The 22,594-nt window shown below is 44.7% G+C and overlaps 3 protein-coding genes across 7 annotated transcripts in view; 1 reads left to right on the top strand and 2 right to left on the bottom strand.

Annotated features, from left to right (window-relative positions):
- LOC308580643 (uncharacterized protein) overlaps nt 1-22,594 on the top strand; it is a 241,891-nt gene that overhangs the window by 157,016 nt on the left and 62,281 nt on the right. The gene's annotated exons all lie outside the window — the stretch shown is intronic.
- On the bottom strand, nt 623-7,252 carry LOC308580551 (vomeronasal type-2 receptor 26-like). The gene is made up of 4 exons (XM_081182368.1): nt 5,136-7,252; nt 3,305-3,532; nt 2,754-2,880; nt 623-1,833 (listed from the first exon to the last, which is right to left on the bottom strand). Exons 1-4 carry the CDS (start codon nt 5,877-5,879, stop codon nt 923-925), a joined length of 2,010 nt encoding a protein of 669 aa, XP_081038494.1. The 5' UTR covers nt 5,880-7,252; the 3' UTR covers nt 623-922.
- LOC308580756 (uncharacterized protein) lies at nt 14,149-22,514 on the bottom strand. 5 transcript variants are annotated; one of them, XM_081182894.1, is made up of 4 exons: nt 22,338-22,514; nt 19,137-19,213; nt 18,591-18,764; nt 14,149-16,874 (listed from the first exon to the last, which is right to left on the bottom strand). In XM_081182894.1, exons 1-4 carry the CDS (start codon nt 22,394-22,396, stop codon nt 15,640-15,642), a joined length of 1,545 nt encoding a protein of 514 aa, XP_081039020.1. In that variant the 5' UTR covers nt 22,397-22,514; the 3' UTR covers nt 14,149-15,639. The 5 variants fall into 5 exon arrangements, with proteins under 5 accessions (XP_081039020.1, XP_081039021.1, XP_081039024.1 ...); XM_081182895.1 differs by lacking the exon at nt 19,137-19,213 and having other exon boundaries at nt 18,591-18,802; nt 22,338-22,512; XM_081182898.1 differs by lacking the exon at nt 19,137-19,213 and having other exon boundaries at nt 18,591-18,802; nt 22,312-22,500.

The raw sequence follows: 22,594 nt of genomic DNA, 5'->3' as shown, positions 1-22,594 counted from the left end.
CAAGGACTATAAAGTTCCCGCACCACTTTGATTGCGCTACGCACCCTGATTGCTTCTTGGTGTCTGGAGTACGGATGGCTCCCACCTCCCGTGATTCTCCAATACAGTTTTGGAAGTTCCAGGCAGCTGTAAAAGTTCTAAACAGTTCTAAAAAGTTTATAAAAGTGAAATCTTATTCTGCTTCAACAGAAGTATAGTGTCCAGATCAAGGGACGTAATAGTCCCACTCTATTCCGCCTTGGTCAGACCACACCTGGAATACGGTGTCCAGTTCTGGGCACAATAAATTAAGGAAGATATTGATGAGTTGGCAGGTATAGGGTGGAGAGTGACCAAGATGAACAAGGGCCAGGGAGGAATGGGGGAGACCACCTCTCCATCCTGACCCTCCCAGGGAGGAGGAAGAGGAAGAAAGTATAAAGGGAAGTCACAGTTCAGAGGCAGATGAGGGGGAAAGTTGGGAAATCATGGGAGAGCCAGAGCAACACCTGGCTGACACACCATAAGAAACCATTCTAGACCCACCATGTCCCAGAACCCAGCAAGCCTTAAAAGTAGGAGAGCAAAGAGCTCAAAGACAGAGGGTACTTAGCAGCACCTGCAGAGGAGGTGATGATGACGATGAATGAGGAAGTGAGAGAGCCGGGGGCTGGAGATTCACTTGGAAAAATAACAGGAGGGACAGTGGACATCTTTGTTCCATTCCAAGAATAATTACAAAATTTTGGTAATGTGAATTCCCTGTGATTTATGTGATCTATATCTTCCAAAGTATTAACAAATTTTCAGCCAAATTTCATAACTATTTCCATTAAGTTGGTTGGTTCTACATGATCAAATGAGGGTAATGATTTTTTTAATTGAAATATTATTTTTCAAGAATCTCACTTCCCTACCTTCTTGAAAAATAATATTTTAAGAATCAGATGCTATCTTTAGTTTTTGCTGTCAGGTGCTCCTTTGTGTTCAGATCAGGTCTCAGCACAATAATGTAGCATTTGGGAATGAAGATGCAGCCCAGGAGCCCAGCACTGGAGGCCAAGATGGAGAAGACCTGCACGGCTACCATGTATTTCCCTTTGGTGCTCAGGTAGGTGGGAACAAAGGACACCCAAACACTGCAGAAGACCAGCATGCTGAAGGTGATCAGCTTGGCTTCATTGAAGGCCCCAGGAAGATTCCTGGCTAGGAAAGCCACCGTGAAGCAGATGGCCGCCAGGAAGCCCATGTAGCCAAGGGCACAATAAAACATGGCCACAGACCCTTCGTTGCATTGCAGGATGATCTCCCCAGGCTGGGAGTGCATGTCAGAGTCTGGGAATGGTGGCGATATCCCCAGCCAGATCATGCAGATGACAACTTGGACACAGGAACAGGAAATGACAATGGAGTTGGCCAGACTCTTCCCCAGCCATCTCCTCACTGAGTTCCCTGGCTTGGTGGCCAGGAAGGCCAGAACCACAGTGATGGTTTTTGCCAAGACAGAAGAAACAGCAACAGAGAAGATGATGCTGAAGGCTGTTTGTTGGAGAAGGCAAGTCCCTTTCCTTGGCCTCCCAATGAACAGGAAGGAGGACAAAAAGGAAAGCAGGAGGGAGACCAGGAGGATGTAGGAGAGGTCCCGGTTGTTGGCTTTGACTATGGGAGTTTCGTTGTATTTAACAAAGATTCCTAAAACAAAGCTTGTGGCTAAGGACCCCAGTAGGGCAAGGGAAAGTAGGACAACCCCCAGAGATTCTTCATAGGCTAGGAAGGTGATATGCTTGAACACACATTGATCTCGGTTCATGTTTGGATGCTGATTTTCTGGGCATTTTTTGCAATGGTCTGCATCTGCAAAAGAGAGAGAGAGAAAGAGTAATGTCTACTACTCTGGATTCGGCCAAGCCCTGAGCAGTATCTAGCCTCTTGGGAGAGATTCAGTTGTAGACCAAGTCAGTCTGGGACAGCCACAGATCACAACAGGTATTTAATTAGGTTTTTCTAAACATTAGCTCTACCCTGAAGAAATTTGGGACAGATTCTAGGGCTGGAGATCCCCAGCTTGGCCTCTGGCAGGTTGGGCTGCTTGGAGCCCCCTATACCAGGGCCAAAAGGAGGATCAGGGGTCTGTGCAGAAGTCTAATATCTATCCTAGTTCCACAACAATGTCCCTCCTTAAGGACCCAGGGACAGTTAAGTCTAGTCAAAGACAACTATGGGGTGCAGCGTTCATCTTGCTTCAGGCCAAGGGACCTGGTGTTTGTCCACAGACAGCTTTCTGGGTCATGTGGCCAGCATGACTACACCGCTTCTGGTGCAAAGGGACACCATGACGAATGCCAGAGTGCACAGAAACACCATTTACCTTCCCACTGCAGTGACACCTATCCATCTACTTGCACTGGTGTGCTATTGAACTGCTAGGATGGAAGAAGCTCAGAGAGAAACGGGACCTCAGCCCGCCGTGTAGTTTCAAACTGCTGCCCTTCCGATCAGCAAGACCAAGAGGCTTTGTGGTTTAGACCTCCCTCCTTCACATTTGATCATATTTATATATATATGATGTTGATCATGATGATGATACATTTTAGAACAATATCGTAAACTATAATAATAAAAAAGAGATTGATGATGATGAGAATTTGAATCACCCAGTTCACTCCCACACATGAAGCATACCAGCCTTGTCCTGCCCAAAAATGGTTTTGAGAGATTCCTGACTGAATGCTTCTCTCTTCCCCAAGGCCAGCCTTTCCCTTGGAGTCGCCCACCTTCCTGAGTGGAGATGGTCCCTTCTGCACACGGAAGACATTCATAACAGCAAAGAGGCTTCCCTTCCTGAATCACCTTGACGGATCCAGGGCGACAGCTTTCCACACACCTGGAAGTAGGAATGGTCTAGGCACAAAGACAAAGAGCGTCAATGAGAATTGTTCTTTGAGACATAGTATGTTGTTATCTGCTGAAACTAAGCATTTCCCATCACTGTCCATTACATGAATTATTCATGATTAAATTCAGAAAAAAACAAAGGACCTCCATTAAATAACATTCTGTATATGGGCCATGAGCTATTCACTACCGATAAAATACATGCAACAAGAGAAAAGCAAGGAACCCCCCTTTCCCCATACACACAGTTTAGCAAGAAGCCTCCTTTGGCACCCAGCTGAGCAGAGGAGCTGTAGGAACTATCTGGAACAACAGTCCAGTGCTGGAGTTGACAGGCAAGTGAGGGCAGCAGCCCAAAGAACAGGGAGCACTTATTAGAGCTCATAGAAAAGAGAGCAAAATGACAGGCATCATTCCCACTCCCCGTCACCTGATTGAGCCACTTGGGCCACACAATGGCCTCCTGGTCGATGGAGCACTTCAGGTCTGGGGATCCTTGTCTGTCAATACTCCCAAACTTCACTCTGAGGACGGATTTATTGGGGAACACCACCCAGTTCACAATGTTCAAGTCGGCTGCCAGCTCCCCATTCTCATCCAAATACACTCTGTCCATGGAATAATTGTAGAACTGGGTGTTTCCTAGGAAAGGGTGGAGCTGGAACAGAAGCAAAGATGAGAGCATTTAGAATAAAGGGAAGCATAGGCCCCTGTTTTGCTAGCCCAGAAATGGAAAGTCAGCGAGGTCCCAGCTAAAGAGGATTGGCAACTTAAGTGGACAGAATATGCAGAACTTCCAGATTTAACATACAGAATAAGAGAGCAAGAAGAAGATACACTGAAAGAAGAGTGGAAAGCATTTATTGAATATATGGAAAATAACTGTATACAGCTGAAAACGGTGGCTGCATTAAGATAAATTCAACCACGTAAATAATGTTTGATGGATGTAAAAGTAGAAAACTGATTTGAATGGTTATAGCAAAATATACAGGGGTGTATAAGATTTAAAATGGACCATGGAAAGAGAAGAAGGGAAGTCATTGGATATTTGTAACATGTTTATTTGGAATTGTTAGATTGAAAATTTAATTAAAATTATCTAATAATAATAATAATAATAATAATAATAATAATAATAATGATGATGATGATGATGATGTAAGCATACTGACAATCCACTTCCCCTTTGCTTAGAGCTGGTTGCAAACTCAAATAGTCATGGAGGGATCTTGTCACTTTTGGTTCATACTGTTTTCTCTCTCACACAAACCCCAAACTTAAATTCAGTTCTCCACATTTCTGAAGCATTTTTTAAATAATACTAATAGAAACTCATCAGAATTCTTCAGCATATCTGTGTGATTTTCTCCTAGTAAGCATGTTTTTGAAGGATGCTGCCCCCTTGGATTGTTTCAGAAAGAGTGAATTAGGTTTGTTTTTCCTTTCAAGGCAAACTGAATGAAATCTCCAATATGGGCTTCAGCAGGGAAAGGCAGGAGCTTGGTGGAGGGAGCAGAGAGCCAGAGCAGAGTCAAGCGGGTGTCAAAGGAATAGAGACTAGAGACAGCCTGATCAAGGTCATCTCCCCTGCCATTGGGGAGAATTGGGCACATGATGGGAGCAGTTGCTCGGGGGGCTGTGCAATGAGGCAAGAATAAGAATAGTAAACAGAAAAGAAAAAAGTATATGTATTAAGGAAGGTTTAAAATGGAAAATGGCTAATGTGTTTTGCAAACTTTGGGTTTTTTCCATAGTAGTTTTTCCCCCTAAAGGGCTCTGGGCTCTTGCTGAGATTAATATTAACTAACTGGTTGCTGTTCTCTGCTAGCTAACATGTGAGTGTTGTAACCTTAGATCATGTAATGAAGGTATTGGATTGCAATATCTCCTTTTTGAAGGGAGTTGCCTTTTTGTCTTTGGCTCCAAAACTCAATAGAGTCAATATGTAATTGAAGTTCTCCAGAAGGTAAAGCAAACAGCCTGGAGGCAGAAAGGCAGGAGAGAGAGAGGGGGGGGGGAGAGAGAGAGATCCCGAGCCTGTGCTGGACAGAATAATGTTCTCATTCTGTTATAAATAATTCTGCGAGTAGAGTGAATAATATTTCTATGCGCCTGGACAATAATTCATTTCCAAAAGGAAATGAATGCTTCCAGTTCTTATGCTTCCAATCGTTTCAAACTGCACAATATTCAATATCTGCAACACTACAGTCAATTGTCATGCTCAGTTGATATGTCTGTGAAGGGAAAGAAAATACCTGCCATTGCTGTAGCCTTTGAAGTCCCATTCTCTCAGTTCCCCTCTGCTTAGATCTAGATGAATATGCAGCATTTAAGGCACGAGCCACGGCTTGCAGAGTGTTGTAGATCCTGTAGCTGTCTAGAGAGAGGATTCTTTCCAGATCATCTTGGGGAAGCCTCTCCAGTTTCTCTCTCTCTCTGCATCTTGTCCGGCCTTTCACTGAGAATGCATGCTTTAAATAAAAACAATTAAAAGCATCCTCCCAAAACCTCTTAATACCAAAGAAAAAGGGTGGAAAATCATCATATTTTGCCCCTTTACTTGTCTCAGTGAAGAAGGAAAATATACCATGGATGTGTTGGAAAGATATGTAATTATACATCAGCTCCAGGGCGACATCCCACAAAACTGTTGTGATGAAGATTTTCCCAACAATGGATTTCATCACTTTGTCAAAAAACTGTTGCATAATGAGTAGTCCATCTAAGAAAAAAGTCATTTCCCCATAGTAAACAAATACATGCACTTGCCTCCACTTGCGGAATGGAAGACGAGGCATGTATACTCCATTTGTATTCAGTCCTTGGATGCTTAGTGAGATGACAACACAGACACCGCTCTTGATGAGCACGGGTGTCAAGCTCTTCAGGAACCTCTTTCCATTGTCGGTGTCTGGTGCAAGGAGGCCAATCAACGTCCATCGGAAGTGCTGGAGCAGCTTGACAATCCCTGGGTACAGGGCTTCTTCTTTGGGGACCATCCGGTAGAAAAAAGGGAAATGCCTCTTATCATTCAGAACGTGAGAGACAAAAGCATAAGTGACCTGGGAAGAGAAGGAAGATTTGTATCTGATTTGATTTCAGATCAAAGCCTAAATATTTCTAAGCCCAACATGAGATTGGGAAGGTCTTAGGGAGGAGGAAGGTCTATTGCAAGGACCCTTTGATGGGAACAGTGATTTCCTTGAAGGTTGTGGCAGCCGTAAAGAAGGCAAATTTGATGCTAGGGATCAACAGGAGGGTAGTTGAAAATAAGACTGCCAATATCATAATGCTATTATACCTCTCTCCATTCCTACCTGTGGGATTTTATAGATGCCCAACACGTTTGAAATCTGGATGGAGTTTTGAGAGTCGGACCCTTCGAGAACAGCCAGTAAGTTAGTCTGTTTACCACAGCTGTAGTTTGGAAAGTTCAGCTGCCCAATTGACAACATGTCTAGCAAAGCATCATAGGTCACCCTTCCATCAAAAAAGTTCTCATGGATGCTGTAGCCCAGGGTGATGTTGGGTAACAGCTTTTGATTCTGGTTGATCGCTTGAATGGCATACAAGAAGGAGAGGAGCTGCCAGTACTTTGTGGGTCCTTTCCTGGGGGGAGAAATTATATACATGCCAGTAGTGTCCAAGTAATATTTCTGTTCTACCGCTAATATTCAGCTCTACCTCTCTCTCAAATCAGAACCAGTGAAGGCAGTGAAGTTCCTGTGTGAGTGTCTGGAGGCGGATGGAGGATGGATGGTGGCTAACAGATTGAGGCTGAATCCTGACAAGACAGAAGTACTGTTTTGGGGGGACAGGAGGCAGGCAGGTGTTTAGGACTCCCTGGTCCTGAATGGGGCAACTGTGTCCCTGAAGGACCAGGTGCGCAGCCTGGGAGTCATTTTGGACTCACAGCTGTCCATGGAGGCGCAGGTCAATTCTGTGTCCAGGGCAGCTGTTTACCAGCTCCCTCTGGTACACAGGCTGAGACCCTACCTGCCAGCAGACTGTCTTGCCAGAGTGGTGCATGCTCTAGTTATCTCTCGTTTGCAATGCGCTCTATGTGGGGCTACCTTTGAAGGTGACCCGGAAACTACAACTAATCCAGAATGCGGCAGCTAGACTGGTGACTGGGAGCGGCCGCCGAGACCACATAACACCAGTCTTGAAAGACCTACATTGGCTCCCAGTACGTTTCCAAGCTCAATTCAAAGTGTTGGTGCTGACGTTTAAAGCCCTAAACGGCCTTGGTCCAGTATACCTGAAAGAGCGTCTCCACCCCCATCGTTCTGCCCAGACACTGAGGTCCAGTGCCGAGGGCCTTCTGGCAGTTCCCTCACTCCAAGAACCCAAGTTACAGGGAACCAGGTAGAGGGCCTTCTTGGTAGTGGCACCTGCCCTGTGGAACACCCTCCCACCAGATGTCGAAGAGAAGAACAACTACCAGATTTTTAGAATACATGGGAAGGCAGCCCTGTTTAGGGAAACTTTTAATGTTTAACAGACCACTGTATATTATTATTATTAAATTATTATTATTATTATTATTATTATTATTATTATTATTATTAATCTAAGACAGTGATTAAAAGATCCAGAAAGCACTAGCATAATTCTGCTTTGAGAAAGTAGATTTCCCCCCCATGTATATTAAACCTAAGGCAAAAAGACACCCTTCTCCTACCATCATTTTTCAGAAGAATCCTGCAGAATCAGTCCAAAGGCTCATCTGTTGTTCCAGCATCCTCAAGGCGGCCAACCAGATGCACATGCAAAACTGAGAAGCACAAGAGCTCTTCCCCTACTTGAGATTCTCAGTTCCTGGTACCCAGAGGCATAGTGCCTGTGACAGTGAATGGAGAACATAGCCATTGTGACTGGTGGCCGCTGAGAGCCTCATCACCCCCAAATTTATCTGCCATTGGGATCTCCTTATGTTCTTAAAGGCAGGTACCAGATCATGAGAAAGGCCCCAGAAAGTAACTGGAGATGAGTTGGATCTCATGGAAATGGTAGCAAGTGGAACACCAGGAACTCCATCCCCACAAAACGTCTTACCAATAAAAGCTGGTGGAAGGACATTGGCTAAAGATATGAGGATGAAACACAGTGTTTGTGGCAGAGAGGACCCCGCCGATGAGGTGGTCTCCTGGCCTGAAATAATTACGTAGGTGAATCTATCTCATCCCTTTCCAAAGACAAGAGGCATTTTGTCTTCAGTTTCCCACTGTCCCCATAAGGCAGTAGAAGCAGTAGAATGAGAACCATCTTCTTCCTCCCAGGAACAACCACCTCCCTTACAAAGAATTAGAAGTCTTTTGTTGTGGTCCTTGCAAGATGCAGTAACTTTCTTCTTACTAACGGAGCCCTGCAAAGGGGTCACATCTGAAGTGGAGAGAAGTCAAGCCAACCTCATTCTGGTGCACTTATCATCTGTCCTAAATCTCAGCCCACCCAAGTTTTGGGTGGCTCAGGAGGCATATATCTGCCAGACCTTTCTGCCCCAGATCCATAACATCACGCTTAGTGGACTCAGATGTGATCTTTGGAAGCAAAAATACAACACACACTATCATTTTGATAATTATATGGAGAAGTACCACCTCTGCAAGTTCCTAAACACTTTATGCAGCTCCACCTGCAACTGTAGGGCTGAAGAAAAACATGTTTGCAAAAACTCCAAGATCTGCCTCCAAACTGTGAGTTGCAAATGCCAAAGATTGGTGGAAAATACCAAGATTAAGAGTTAGAAGTTACTTGAACTATTCTACATGAGCCCTGGCAGAATCCCCCGCCCGCCCGTCCCACCTCCCATGATGCTAAGACAGGATAGGGCTATTCTGATGAATTTGGGAGGTGAACAAGGGGACGGAAATTTCACGTAAAGACAGAGGCGATTCAGCAGCTTTTTTTGTAGGTTTCTTGTTTTGTTTTTGTTCTTGTTTTTATTCTATACTTTTTGGTCGTATCCTGTATTTTTATGCTGTGAGCCACCCTGAAATCATCGGGTGAAGGGCGGTGTAGAAATTTAATAAAGAAACAGACAAACAACACTTGGAATTCCAAAAAAGCTTTCAACAAGGTGACTCCTGGGTAAGCTTAGTAGTCGTGGAATAAGAGAAGAGGTCCTCTGGTGGATCAGGAATGGAAGTTGCAGGAAGCAGGAAATAGGTTTAAGTGGATAGTCCTTCAAATGGGGGTGTGTGGTGTCAGATGTTCTTGACCAAAATCTCGCAAGGACAATCTGGCCACATCACGTTGCACCAACTAGAGATTCTGCACCAGACCCAAGGGCAGCCCCAGAAAGAGTGCATTGCAGTAGTCCAGCTCCACGTTTTCCAATGCTCCAGTGGTCAGGCTATTCCTGTTCACAAACATCCATAGAGGACACGTGGGTCTCTAGTGACAAAGGTGTATCCAAGAGTACCCCCAAACTATGCACTTGCTCCTTTAGAAGTGGGAATCATCCAAAAAGCCTACAAATTGTGTGTCAAGCTCCTGTGTTCCTGTCACTCCCTAAGTGATGAAAAACCAGACAGGACAACAGCATAACATTGGGTCCAAATGAGCCACAACTCTATTGATTACAGATGTGAATGGTTTGGCATCGGCATTGCGTATAGCCATTTATTCCACCCCAGTCCATCTGCTGGGGGTGCATCTAAGGGTAATCCACACCTGCCCCCCATGACCTACATCAAGTAGGGGTAACCACCAAGGGGCCCCTGTTGGAGGAGTGCTATGGCCCTAGTCCCTGCCTGGGCATCCGGACAGAAGCAACTCCTCACAGATCCCTTTAACAGAATACCCTTAACCAAGAAGGGGCGGACATGGGAAACCAAGTTGATGGACTATGCTGAAATGGCAAAAATAACTGGGAAGCTCAGAAAGCAAGACCATTGTAAGCAGGTTAAAACATTAGCAGGATTTTAACCACACTTGTAAATTAATGGAAAGTATGGACAATTTGGAAAGACAAAATTTGGACAGTTTTGATATGCAGGTGTAAATATTACCACTAGGACCCATAGAAGGGATGGGGGGGGGGGGAGTCAGGAGATTCAGCGTAATTTCAGCATTTGAATCTTGTATTGCTTTTTGTTGTATGTTTCTTTATGTTTTAAAATTATATATATATATATATATATATATATATATATATATATATATATATATATATATTAAAAAAACAACAACAAACTGCTAGTTTGGCAGGAGGTGGGACAGAGCAATGGGAGCTTGCCACTGTCGCACGGATTTGAACCGTCAACCTTCCAACCAGCAAGCCCAAGAAGCTCGGTAGATCACAGTGCCACCCATGTCCCTAGAGCTATGTGTTATTGGCATACTATTATAGTTAATAATAATAATAATAATAATAATAATAATAATAATAATAATAATAATAATTTATTATTTGTACCCAGCCTTCAGAGCTGGACCTCAGTGTAGAGGTGGAGACGCTCCTTCAGGTATACTGGGCCGAGCCCATTTAGGGCTTTAAAGGTCAACACCAATACTTTGAATTGTGCTCGGAAACGTACTGGAAGCCAATGTAGGTCTTTCAAGACCGGTGCTATGTGGTCTCGGCAGCCGCTCCCAGTCGCCACTCTAGCTGCTGCATTCTGGATTAGTTATAGTTTCTGGGTCACCTTCAAAGGTAGCCCCACGTACAGCACAGTGCAGTAATCCAAACAAGAGATAACCAGAGCATGCACCACTCTGTGGACACAGTCCGCGGGCAGGTAGGGTCTCATCCTGCGTACCAGATGCAGCAGGTAGACACTGCCCTGGACACAGAATAAACCTGCACCTCCATGGACAGCTGTGAGTCCAAAATGACTCCCGTACTGCGCACCTGGTCCTTCAGGGGCACATTTACCCCATTCAGGACCAGAGAGTCCTCCACACCAGCCCACCCCCTGTCCCCCAAGAACAGTACGTCTATCTTGTCAGCATTCAACCTCAATCCATTAGCCGCCATCCATCCTCCAACTGCCTGGTGGCCCCTTGCTCCAAAACTCCTCAGGACCACACCCCATGACTTCATATAGATTTTAAAGAGCGTATAGATCTTAAATAGTGCTGGGGAGAGAATAATACCTTGCAGCACCCCATAGTACAAATGCTGGGGTGGGGGTGAGGAGCAGTCATCAAGCGCTTCTTTCCGGACATGACATTGAAGATATGGACAGAACCACTGTAATATGGTGCCTCTGACACCCATCTCACTAAGTCAGTTCAGGAGGATACTGTGATTGACGGCATCAAAATTAAAAAAAGGGCAACCCAAATGATCACAACATGTCAGGGAATAGTCTAAGGACGAGGACTGGGGAATGCATTCTATGGCAGACCAGCTTCCCTCTGATGGAGAGATGGAGGGGTAAAGTCACCCCCCACCTTGTCCATGTCAGTTTCTACTTGTTGCCACTGTGCAATGCTTGGAGTCACAAGACTCTGTTTTGCATTCCAGAGATTCCATACTGTTGGAAGTCTTACAGAAGATGGGAGACGGATGTGATGTTTACTGGTTTCCTGTTCCTTTGTTGTTCAGTTGCTCTCTGCTTTCACAGAGAGAGCATGTATATTTCTTTTCTGTCTTCGTAGTTAGAAATAAAACACTCTTTGCAATGTAGCACATACTATCTCGGCTCCTTCCCTGCGTGCTGGATGCTCTGCGTAATGGGGTAACATGCTTGGAGCCTCATCAAAGGCTCAGGTCGTTAATCACAGACTCGACCGGAAGAGTTGCTTGGTCGAACGCAAGTCCGACAGTCCACAGCATGTTCAGAAGCAGAGAGAGAGAGAGACAGGAGCTGAACAGCTGAGGGAGGAGTTGCCCAGGTACGAAATAATGACAAGGGAACCTGAAGGGAGGAGGCAGCTAGTTGAGATGTCACTTGAGAGTGTGGAACCCCCCTCACCATAGACTCGGAGGTCTGAACATATCAGAGAGCAAAGAAGTCAGTGGGAGGGAGGAACTTCCCATTGGCACTTAAAATGCTACGGAAGTCGGAAGGAGGATTTAGAGCAGCCAACTGCCCCCCCCCTTGCGGAGAGCTGTGTATTTCTGCTTGCAACATGATGCTGTAATAAAAGGACTTATTATCTGTGATGTTACCAAAGGGAGAGGAGAACTCTCCACGCCTGACACAACATCACTCTTCCCACTTCCCCTTCCCTTTACTTCTCATGAAAACTCAAGGGATTTGTCCAAATTTCTCCTTTGAGTCCACTAAAATGGACCCCATTTTTGAGAGGAACGTGAGGTAACATCCTGCTTCTGATTCAGTCAATGAATCAGTCAACCAACAAAAAAAGGCTCTCCACCTGATTCAAGGCTTCTCCAGACACCCTGCTGATTCAGCATTCATCCTGATTTACTTGATTCTGTGGTGCTCTTTAATAATAATAATAATAATAATAATAATAATAATAATAATAATAATAATTTATTTATACCCCGCCCTCCCCAGCCAATGCCGGGCTCAGGGCAGCTAACAAGCAATAATAAAAACAAGTTGAATGAATACAACTTAAAAACAAGATTAAAATACAACATTAAAACCTTAAAACCTTAAAATGCAGTCTCATCACAGGAGGAGAAAGGAAAAAGAAAGAGGGGGAGGGAATCAATTTTTTTTATTCAAAGTTATAACAAAACATATTTTCCAAAAACATATCCTTATTCCGCCCCCATTTTTCCTCCCCCCACAAAACCCATCCCCCCACCCCACCCCACCAGTCTTCCCTCAGTTCCAGTCTTTGGTTTCTCCAATAATGCTATTTTCTGCATGTTACAGAGCTGTATAGATCCTCCAACTGTTTAGCTAATTATTATCAGTAAAAAAAAAAAAAACATGTGGATGTTTATTCAAAACCTGCCAAAGAGTCCAGTTCGCTTTGTTGCGTCTTCAAAAACTTTGTGAAAGGTTCCCATTCATCCTTAAAGTCACAGTTATCCTTGTCCCGTAGCTTATATGTCAGTTCTGCCAGTTCTGCATAATCCATCAATTTTTCTTGCCATAATTCTTTAGTTGGGATTTCTTCAGTCTTCCATCCTTGTGCTACCAGAACTCTCGCGGCCGTTGTCGCATACATGAAGATGTTTTTCAACTTTTTTGGCAGCTAACAAGCAATAATAGCTCAGGGCAGCTAACAAGCAATAATAAAAACAAGTTGAATGAATACAACTTAAAAACAAGATAAAAATACAACATTAAAACCTTAAAATGCAGCCTTATCACAGGAGGAGAAAGGAAAAAGAAAGAGGGGGAGGGAATCCAATTCATTCCAAGCAAAAGGCCAGGCAGAACAACTCTGTTTTACACGCCCTGTGGAAAGAAATCAGATCCTGCAGGGCCCTGGTCTCATGAGGCAGAGCGTTCCACCAGGAGCTGAAAATAAGAGTTGAAAAGGCCTTGGCTCTGGTTGAGGCTAATCTAACTTCCTTAGGGCCCAGGACCTCTAGGGTGTTGCTATTTGTGGACGTTAAGGTCCTCTGTGGGGCCTACCTGGAGAGGCGGTCCCATAGGTACGAGGGTCCTAGGCCGTGAAGGGTTTTAAAGGTCAAAACCAGCACCTTAAATCTGACTCTGTACTCCACCAGGAGCCAGTGCAGCTGGAAAAGCACTGGGTGAATATGCTCCCATGGCAGAGACCCCGTGAGGAGTCTCACTGCAGCATTCTGCAGCCGCTGGAGTTTCTGGAACAGCTTCAAGGGCAGCCCCACGTAGAGCGAATTACAGTAGTCAATCCTGGAGGTGGCCGTTGCATGGATCACTGTGGTCAGGTCGGGGCGGGAAAGGTAAGGGACCAACTGCTTGAATCCCTCCTGCTAAATATTGACTGTCTGGAGGCACACTCTGATTTCATAGGTTCCAGTTGCCCCCATAGGCCAGGGCCATGAACTTAGGTGCTTCTCAGTTGAAGGTGCAGAAGCAGCCGATGCTGAAGTCCTGACTGAAAATGAGGAGGCTGCAACTGAGAATGTTATGATTGTGCAAAGTGGCATTTAAAAATCCAAACCTAGAAGGGTGTAAATAATGCAGCTGACTGTAAACACAGCTGAAACGCAGTCTCATGAAATGTTCATGACGGTGAAAGTTGTGGTCAGTTTCACTATGGTGTCAGTCCACCTTCAGTGAGGCTGATGGGCCTTTCCTCTCTCCTACAGGTCGGTCGCTAATGAAAGGTAGTTAAGCATCTCAGGGTGGACTCGTTTTATTTTCTGTGCTGGAAACAGCTGAGAGTTTAGATGTCCTGTCCTTCCTGGCTGCCATTCGTGAAATCAATCAGGACCCCAGGCTCTTACCCAATGTTACCCTCAGCTATGTCATCTATGACCATTATTCTAATGCAAGGATGACTTCTGATGCCCTGCTAGACCTGCTCTCTACTGGGCACGCAGACATTCCAAACTATGACTGTCAGAAGAGGAATAACCTGTTGGCTGTTCTTGAAGATGCAGAAGCTGATATTTCTAGACATATGTCACCTGTGTCAAGCATCTACAAAATCCCACAGGTATGGCTGGTTTGGTGTTAAGACGGAATTGTGCCTCTGCCATGGGCTTTTCATTCTTTCCTTTTTGGACTCTCCCAAAGGTGAGGGTGGGATGGAACCTGGAAGCAGGAGCACTCAACACTGGTGTCAGATGCCCTATGCCACCCCACCACTGCTTTTAATAACCATGTTGCCTGTTTATAATGCATTCAAAACACAGTTTTTTGAGTAATGTAGCTGAGTCCCTAGTCTAATATTCTGGGATGTGATTCAGTCCCACAAAATATTGAGAGTCTGGAGGCATTCTGGAAGACCTCCTCCTGTTCTTCACGGCCAGCATTTTGTCTTGTTCTTTGTGTGCATGTGTTGGGGGCTGTAGTTGGTCAACTGTCTGAGATTTGTCCTGGAACCACAGCAAAGCACTCACCTCTCCCTTTGTGTCCTGGGCAAGTTATGGATACACTGTTCCTACTATTCATGATAAAACCCAGTTCCCCTTTTTCTACCAGATGGCCCCAAAAGTAGATCCCCAGAATCTGGGGATTGTCCAACTGCTCCTGAATTTCAGATGGATGTGGATTCCCATATTGCATGGGAAAGTGCTTAAAACAATAACAATAGCAATAGTTTATTTATACCCCATCCATCTGGCTGGGTTTCTCCAACCACTCTGGGTGGCTTCCAGCAAAATATTAAAATTCAATAATTCATCACATATTAAAAGCTTCCCGAAACAGGGCTCCCTTGAGATGTCTTCTCAAAGTCAGATAGTTGTTTATTTCTTTGACATCTGGTAGGAGGGCATTCCACAGGGCGGGTGCCACTACTGAGAAGGCCCTGTAACTTCACTTCCCGCAGTGAGGGAGCCAGCAGAAGACCCTGGGAGTTGGACCTCAGTGTGCAGACAGAAGGATGGGGGTGGAGACATAGCTTCAGGTATAATGGGCCAAGGGTGTTAAGGGCTTTAAAGGTGAGCACTTTGAATTCTCTCCAGAAACGTACTCGGAGCCAATGTAGGTCTTTCAGAACTGGTGTTATGTGGTCTCAGCAGCTAGTCCCAGTCACCAATCTAGCTGCCGCTTTCTGGATTAGTTGTAGTTTCCAGGTCACCTTCAAAGGGAGCCCCACATAGAATGTGTTGCAGTAGCCCAAGCGAGTTCTCAACACCAGCCCCATTAGCTAAAGTGGTGCTGCAGGTTAAGAACAGTTTCAGGTTAAGAATGGACCTCCAGAACAAATTAAGTTATTAACCTAAGGTACCACTGTATGAGTTCTTTGATGGTGGTTGAGACCTGCCCTCTTTCTGAAGCTCTTCCCACATTCCAAGCACTGATATGGTTTCTCCCCTGTATGAATTCTTTCATGGGAATTGAGACTGCTGCTCTTACTGAAGCTCTTTCCACATTCCAAGCACTGATACGGTTTCTCCCCTGTATGAATTCTGTGATGGGAAGTGAGACTGCTGCTGTGACTGAAGCGCTTTCCACATTCCAAGCACTGATACGGTTTCTCCGCTGTATGAATTCTTTGATGGGAAGTGAGATCCCCACTCAGACGAAAATACTTTCCACATTCCAAGCACTGATACGGTTTCTCCCCTGTATGGATTCTTTGATGGGAAGTGAGATTGTAGCTGTGACTGAAGCTCTTTCCACATTCCAAGCACTGATAGGGTTTCTCCCCTGTATGGATTCTTTGATGGGAAGTGAGACTCTTCCTGTGACTGAAGTTCTTTCCACATTCCAAGCACTGATAGGATTTCACCCCTGTATGAATTCTTTGATGGGAAGCGAGACTGTGGCTATGACTGAAGCTATTTCCACAATCCAAGCACTGATAGGGTTTCTCTCCTGTATGAATTCTTTGATGGGAAGTGAGATTGTAGCTGTGACTGAAGCTCTTTCCACATTCCAAGCACTGATGGGGTTTCACCCCTGTATGAATTCTTTGATGAGAAGTGAGATTGTGGCTGTGACTGAAGCTCTTTCCACATTCCAAGCACTGATAGGGTTTCTCCTCTGTATGAATTCTTTGGTGGGAAGTGAGACTGTGGCTGTGACTGAAGCTCTTTCCACATTCCAAGCACTGATAGGGTTTCTCTCCTGTATGAATTCTTTGGTGGGACGTGAGATGGGTGCTCTGAGTGAAGTTCTTTCCACATTCTAAGCACTGGTAGGGTTTCACCCCTGTATGAATTCTTTTGTGGGAAGTGAGATCCCCACTCTGACGAAACCTCTTTCCACATTCTAAGCACTGGTAGGGTTTCTCTCCTGTATGAATTCTGTGATGAGAAGTGAGATTGCTCTTCTGACTGAAGCTCTTTCCACATTCTGAGCACTGATAGCCTTTCTTCCCACTGTGAATTCTTTGGTGGGAACGGGAACTCTGACTGGAGCTCTCTCCATACTCCCAATTTTGATATGGCTTCTCCACTGTGTGGATTTTGTCATGGTTTCCCCCATTCTTCATTTCCAATTCATCACCACCTACAACAAAGACAGAAACTTATTAAATCCTCAGGAAGAAATGGAGCCCCCAATTATGGAACAATGCTAATGAACATTTGTGAAAGAGGAAGAACAGAAAGTCTGTGAGGTCTTTCTACAGAGGTCATGGCCTTTGTCGACCAGCATTCACAGACGTATTTTTGAGAACCAGAGGTTCAGAAAGTCTGGCTCTTTTCTAAGATGGATTTTTGTTGCCGCAATCATGAAATCAACTTCAACTCTAACATTGGTCTTCTCTTTAAAAAACGGGCAGAGGCTAAAACAGAAACCCAAACCTGACAGAAATTACCTCAGCTTCCCTAACAACTCTGTGTGTGAATGTTGCCCCCAAGTTGCTATGGAAAGGGTGACTGTCACTCCAGAAGGCCGTTTTTTCAGTTAGGTCTGTTCTCAACTGTCAAGTGAGAAAGAGGTTTTCTGTGAGAGCACCTGCTGCCTGTTTTATGCTGCTATGGGCCTCAGAAAAAGTCTGTAAAGTCACATATATATAGAAGCACTTTTAATTCACTCTTCATACCTCATGTAGCAGTATTATTTGATATTGAATTATTTTGGTTTTTTGAGTGTAGCTTATTGTCTTGAATAATGAATGGGATAAATGTAGAAATAATCTAAATCAATAAATAATATATATAGATATAGATATACTAGATATAAGCAAATGTAAACGTCTTTTAGTATATCAAGTAATGTAATGTGTTCTGTTTAAACTCTAACCAGAGAGTCTTGTGGAGTCTTTTCTAGGAGAAAAAAGCTATGTTTCTCAAGGGTCAAACAACCCAGGGCAACCTCCACACATATAAATACTACAGAAAATGGGTTTGGGTCCCACAAAATCCGGAAAACCACGAATAATCCAGAAAGACAGGTGCAGAGTTGTAAAATGACACGTTTTACCTCAGAAACTAACATTAATAGCAGCTGCATGTGGAGGAGCGGACATGTGAACCCGGTTCACCAGATTACGAGTCCACCGCACTTAACTACTGCGCCACACTGGCTCTCCTTAATCTTAATCTAAGTACAACAACCACGAAGAGCTCCTGAATAGACAACCAGCTATGTGGTGTTGAATGCTCTCTGTTCTCTCCTGCTTCCCGTTTTTGTTTTCCAGTTTAAACCAATTCATGAACCCAGAACTCATACACTGACCGTTAATGATGAACCATATGTTATAGCCATTCCTGCAAAGTTATTCTGCTGGTTTTGAGATATACAAATGACATGAGAAGACCTGGTCTACACGTTTGTATCATTTATTATTCATATGTTTCTTGTTTTTAAAAGGAAATAAAATTTTTTTCCAAAAAGAAAAGGGCGACACACAGCATAGGCCCCATCTGCATTCAAACTGCAAAGCAGCATCACATTACTTTAAAGAGTCGTGGCTTCTACTGCCTTGTGATGGAGCAGTAAGTTTTTTGACATTGGTAGGGCATTCAGGTCACGGCACCGGTATTAGACATTTTGAGCTGCCAATACATCGTGGTGGCCGGGGAGCTGTGATGTATTCCTAGCTCAAATTCCCTGCAGATGACAAAGGCGCAGGCAGGCAGGTGGTGGAGCCCAGAAAGGTGCTCACCTTCTCAATCTCCGCCTGCCTGTCTGCCTCCCCCCACCCCCAGGCTGAGCAAGCCCCAATACCTCTCTGGCTCCATCCCTCCATGTCCCCATCTCCCCTCCCCTGGAACTCACCAGATCTCTCTGAGAGCCCTAGAGAGGAACGCTCAGAGGTTGTGAGGAGGGATGCAGGAGACAACCTGACCAGGTCAACTGTCCATCTTCCCCCTTCCATCCTCGCTAGCTTTGCAGGATCCATCTCTTTCATCCTTCCTGAAGAGTCTAGGAGCCAAAACAAGCTGCAGGGTCCTGGGAGAGAGGAAGAAGCAAAGGGAGCCTCAAAGGCCCTGCAGGGAAGAAGAAGAGAAGAAGAGTTTGGATTTGATATCCCGCTTTATCACTACCTTAAGGAGTCTCAAAGCAGCTAACTTTTTCCTTGCCTTCCTCCCCCACAACAAACACTCTGTGAGGTGAGTGGGGCTGAGAGACTTCAGAGAAGTGTAACTAGCCCAAGGTCACCCAGCAGCTGCATGTGGAGGAGCGGAGATGAGAACCCGGTTCACCAGATTACGAGTCTACCGCTCTTAACCACTACTCCACACTGGCTCTCACTGGATTCTCCTGCCCCTGGAAAAGCACAAATGGGACAGCCCCTTCCCAACAGAAACCCCATTTATAAACCTTTCCAGTGGTTCCAATTTCCTCTGTTTACTCCTCTCCCCTCTTCGTAAGACCGGCATGGTCTGCACAGTAGAGACCTGAGAATAGATCCCATTGAACTCAGTGGGGCTTATGGAAAGAACTTGGGGCAAAAACCAGTCACCATCTTGTCCCCAAACCTGAAGACTGCAACCCCAGGCATGCTTATCTATGGTATCATAAGGCAAAAGTTCATAAAAGTTTTCATAGTCATAATAAGAAACTCAATTCTCAAAGTTTGGGGGGAAATATAAAGATTTATTTGAAAAGAAAGCAGCATGTTGACTTTCTCCATTAGAAGCAATATTTTTGAAAAAAGTACATATGAGGATAAATTGGCCAACATATAAAGCGCTGTGAACAGAAACTGACAACCAATTAAAATTAAAGGACTTTGAAGAAGTAAGAGAAAATGTAATAGACTGGTTACAATATTTACAACTAAAGGAAATTTTTAAAAATCATAAAAAGAAAGGATTTAGTTACCAAGTGTCAAGATTTCAGAGAGGAATAGTAGAAGGTAATACAAAACTGCTGTCAAAAATGAACGATCTGCTTTTGGAATGGGACACTAAAGAGGACCAGGTTAAATGCGTTATGATAAAATGGACGAAGGATGTGGGAAATAATAAATTTATGACGGACTGGGAAAGGCTTTGGAAGTTAGGCCACCGAAACCACATAAAACTGGTCTTGAAACCCAGATAGATGGGTAGGGTAGAAATAATAAATTATTATTATTATCATAGAGTTTAAATTTTCTGCATGTACTTTACTGAAGGAGAACTACATGAAAACAATGTATAGGTGGTATTTAACCCCAGTTAAATTAGCAAAAATGTACTTCTCACTCGCTGGATCAGCACCTTGTTGTGGTGAGTGGGCTTGCACGTTCCTATGACCCTTGTGAGCGAAGCCATCGGGAATCTTGTACTCCCAGCAGGATCGCCCTAGTACTTTACTAATAATAGTGGAAGTGATGCAGAGAGTGACTCTTCTGAATATTCTGTGTATACCAGTAGTATACAAGGAATCTTTACAACCCCAAGTAGCTGATTCCCCAAAGCATCTGCCCTGCAAGCAAAAGAAACCTCTGACCAGCCCTTGAAGAAGCCCAACCTGGAAATAGAGCCCCATGTGCTTCCCCATCTCAGAAGTCCCACCTGGCCCTGAGGGAACCGGATTCGCAGGAATAATAATAATAATAATAAATTTTATTTATATCCCGCCCTCCCCAGCCAAAGCCGGGCTCAGAAACAGTTCCCCTCTCCTCTCCTCGGACAAGTGAAAGGAAGTCTCCCCTGCTGAAGAGATGACAGCCCGGCTTGCCTGGAATTCACATATTGCTGACCACGCTGCACTGATTCTCCCAGTCTCCTTGCTAGAACAGAGGAGCAGGAACATGATGGCACAACACCTTCTCCCTCATCACAGAAGGAGACGCAGTTACAACCATCTCAAACAATGATCCTGGAAACATGGACAGCAGATGAGCAACTCATTACCAACTTAAAACCATGGAGAGACCTGGTCTGAACAAAGACATTGGATTTTTATCTCATTATACATGACAAAGCCATTTTTCACCTTCTCACCCCTTGCTTTTTCCTGTAAGACCTATTGCAGTCGTTAAGAGTCGTCAACAGGGTCATCACAGCTATCTGCCAATCACCCATTCCCACCACCCTTCTGAGTAATACCCCTCCCCACCTTCTCACTATATAGAAGGATCTGGCAACTTCTGTTTCAGTGTATTTCGCATGCACACGAAAGCTCATACCAAGAACTAACTTAGTTGGTCTTTAAGGTGCTACTGGAAGGATTTTTTTTGTTTTAGCAGATGAGCAGTTACTCAATGGATTTCATTCATTCTCAACTGGGGAGGATCTAGGGGTAAAGCGTTGAAGAGCGAAAGGGGGCCTGGGGGTCTTAGTCTCCACTACCCAACGTGCCATTTCAAGCCCTCTAGTGGGGTGCCACAGGGTTCTGTCTTGGGCCCGGTCTTATTCAACATCTTTATCAACGACTTGGATGATGGACTCAAGGGCATCCTGATCAAATTTGCAGATGACACCAAACTGGGAGGGGTGGCTAACACCCCAGAGGACAGGATCACACGTCAAAACGACCTTGACAGATTAGAGAACTGGGCCAAAACAAACAAGATGAATTTTAACAGGGAGAAATGTAAAGTATTGCACTTGGGCAAAAAAAATGAGAGGCACAAATACAAGATGGGTGACACCTGGCTTGAGAGCAGTACATGTGAAAAGGATCTAGGAGTCTTGGTTGACCACAAACTTGACATGAGCCAACAGTGTGACGCGGCAGCTAAAAAAGCCAATGCAATTCTGGGCTGCATCAATAGGAGTATAGCATCTAGATCAAGGGAAGTAATAGTGCCACTGTATTCTGCTCTGGTCAGACCTCACCACAATTCAAGAAGGACACTGACAAACTGGAACGTGTCCAGAGGAGGGCAACCAAAATGGTCAAAGGCCTGGAAACGATGCCTTATGAGGAACGGCTAAGGGAGCTGGGCATGTTTAGCCTGGAGAAGAGGAGGATATGAAGAGGTGATATGATAGCCATGTTCAAATATATAAAAGGATATCATATAGAGGAGGGAGAAAGGTTGTTTTCTGCTGCTCCAGAGAAGCGGACACGGAGCAATGGATCCAAACTACAAGAAAGAAGATTCCACCTAAACATTAGGAAGAACTTCCTGACAGTAAGAGCTGTTCGACAGTGGAATTTGCTGCCAAGGAGTGTGGTTGAGTCTCCTCTTTTGGAGGTCTTTAAGCAGAGGCGTGACAACCATATGTCAGGAGTGCTCTGATGGTGTTTCCTGCTTGGCAGGGGGTTGGACTCAATGGCCCTTGTGGTCTCTTCCAACTCTATGATTCTATGATTCTAAGTCATAAGACAGGGCAGTGTTAATCCAATTCAGCCACCAGGCCCTGTTGGTAATTCACGCTGATGTGACCCCAATGAGGCAGAAATCTCAGATCAGAGACTTGTGGATTGAAAGGGAAATTTATACCACTGACCTTATTTTGCTTAACCAAAGGCATCTGTAGTTTTAGGAGGGGATCTCAATGACAGATTGGGCCCTAATGATCATGCCCTTTATGCGCAGCACAAATGGTCTCCCTACCATGAAGCCAGTGGATTCCTCCTCACCCGTTGTTCCAAAGATCAGAAATCAAACTTTGCAGGCATCTGCTTGGCTCAAACAGCATTCAGGCTAAACCTCTACATCTTAAATGGTGCCCTGGAAAGTGACTATCCTCTCTGGCTCCAGAAGGAGAGCTATAGACCAGGGGTCAGCAACCTTTTTTCAGCCGTGGGTCCACCGTCCCTCAGACCATGTGGTGAGCCGGACTATATTTTGAAGAGAGAGAAAAAGGAACAAATCCCTATGCCCCACAAATAACCCA

This window comes from Podarcis bocagei (genome assembly GCF_964188305.1).
Source record: "Podarcis bocagei genome assembly, chromosome: 2".
NCBI classification, from domain to species: Eukaryota; Metazoa; Chordata; class Lepidosauria; order Squamata; family Lacertidae; genus Podarcis; species Podarcis bocagei.
The sequence above is the reverse complement of the archived record's forward strand: the minus strand, read 5'-3'. Positions and strand labels throughout refer to the sequence as shown.

Coding starts and splice junctions, on each gene's coding strand:
- LOC308580551 (XM_081182368.1), bottom strand. CDS start 5,879: ATGGTCCCCAAAGAAGAAGCCCTGTACCCAGGGATTGTCAAGCTGCTC. Junction 3,533..5,135: donor AAAGGCTACAGCAATGGCAG/GTATTTTCTTTC, acceptor CTTCTGTTCCAG/CTCCACCCTTTCCTAGGAAA. Junction 1,834..2,753: donor GACCATCTCCACTCAGGAAG/GTGGGCGACTCC, acceptor TCTCTTTTGCAG/ATGCAGACCATTGCAAAAAA.
- LOC308580756 (XM_081182894.1), bottom strand. CDS start 22,396: ATGCTGTTTGAGCCAAGCAGATGCCTGCAAAGTTTGATTTCTGATCTT. Junction 19,214..22,337: donor TCTGATCTTTGGAACAACGG/GTGAGGAGGAAT, acceptor ATCTATTCTCAG/GTCTCTACTGTGCAGACCAT. Junction 16,875..18,590: donor AGGGCTCTCAGAGAGATCTG/GTGAGTTCCAGG, acceptor TCTTTGTTGTAG/GTGGTGATGAATTGGAAATG.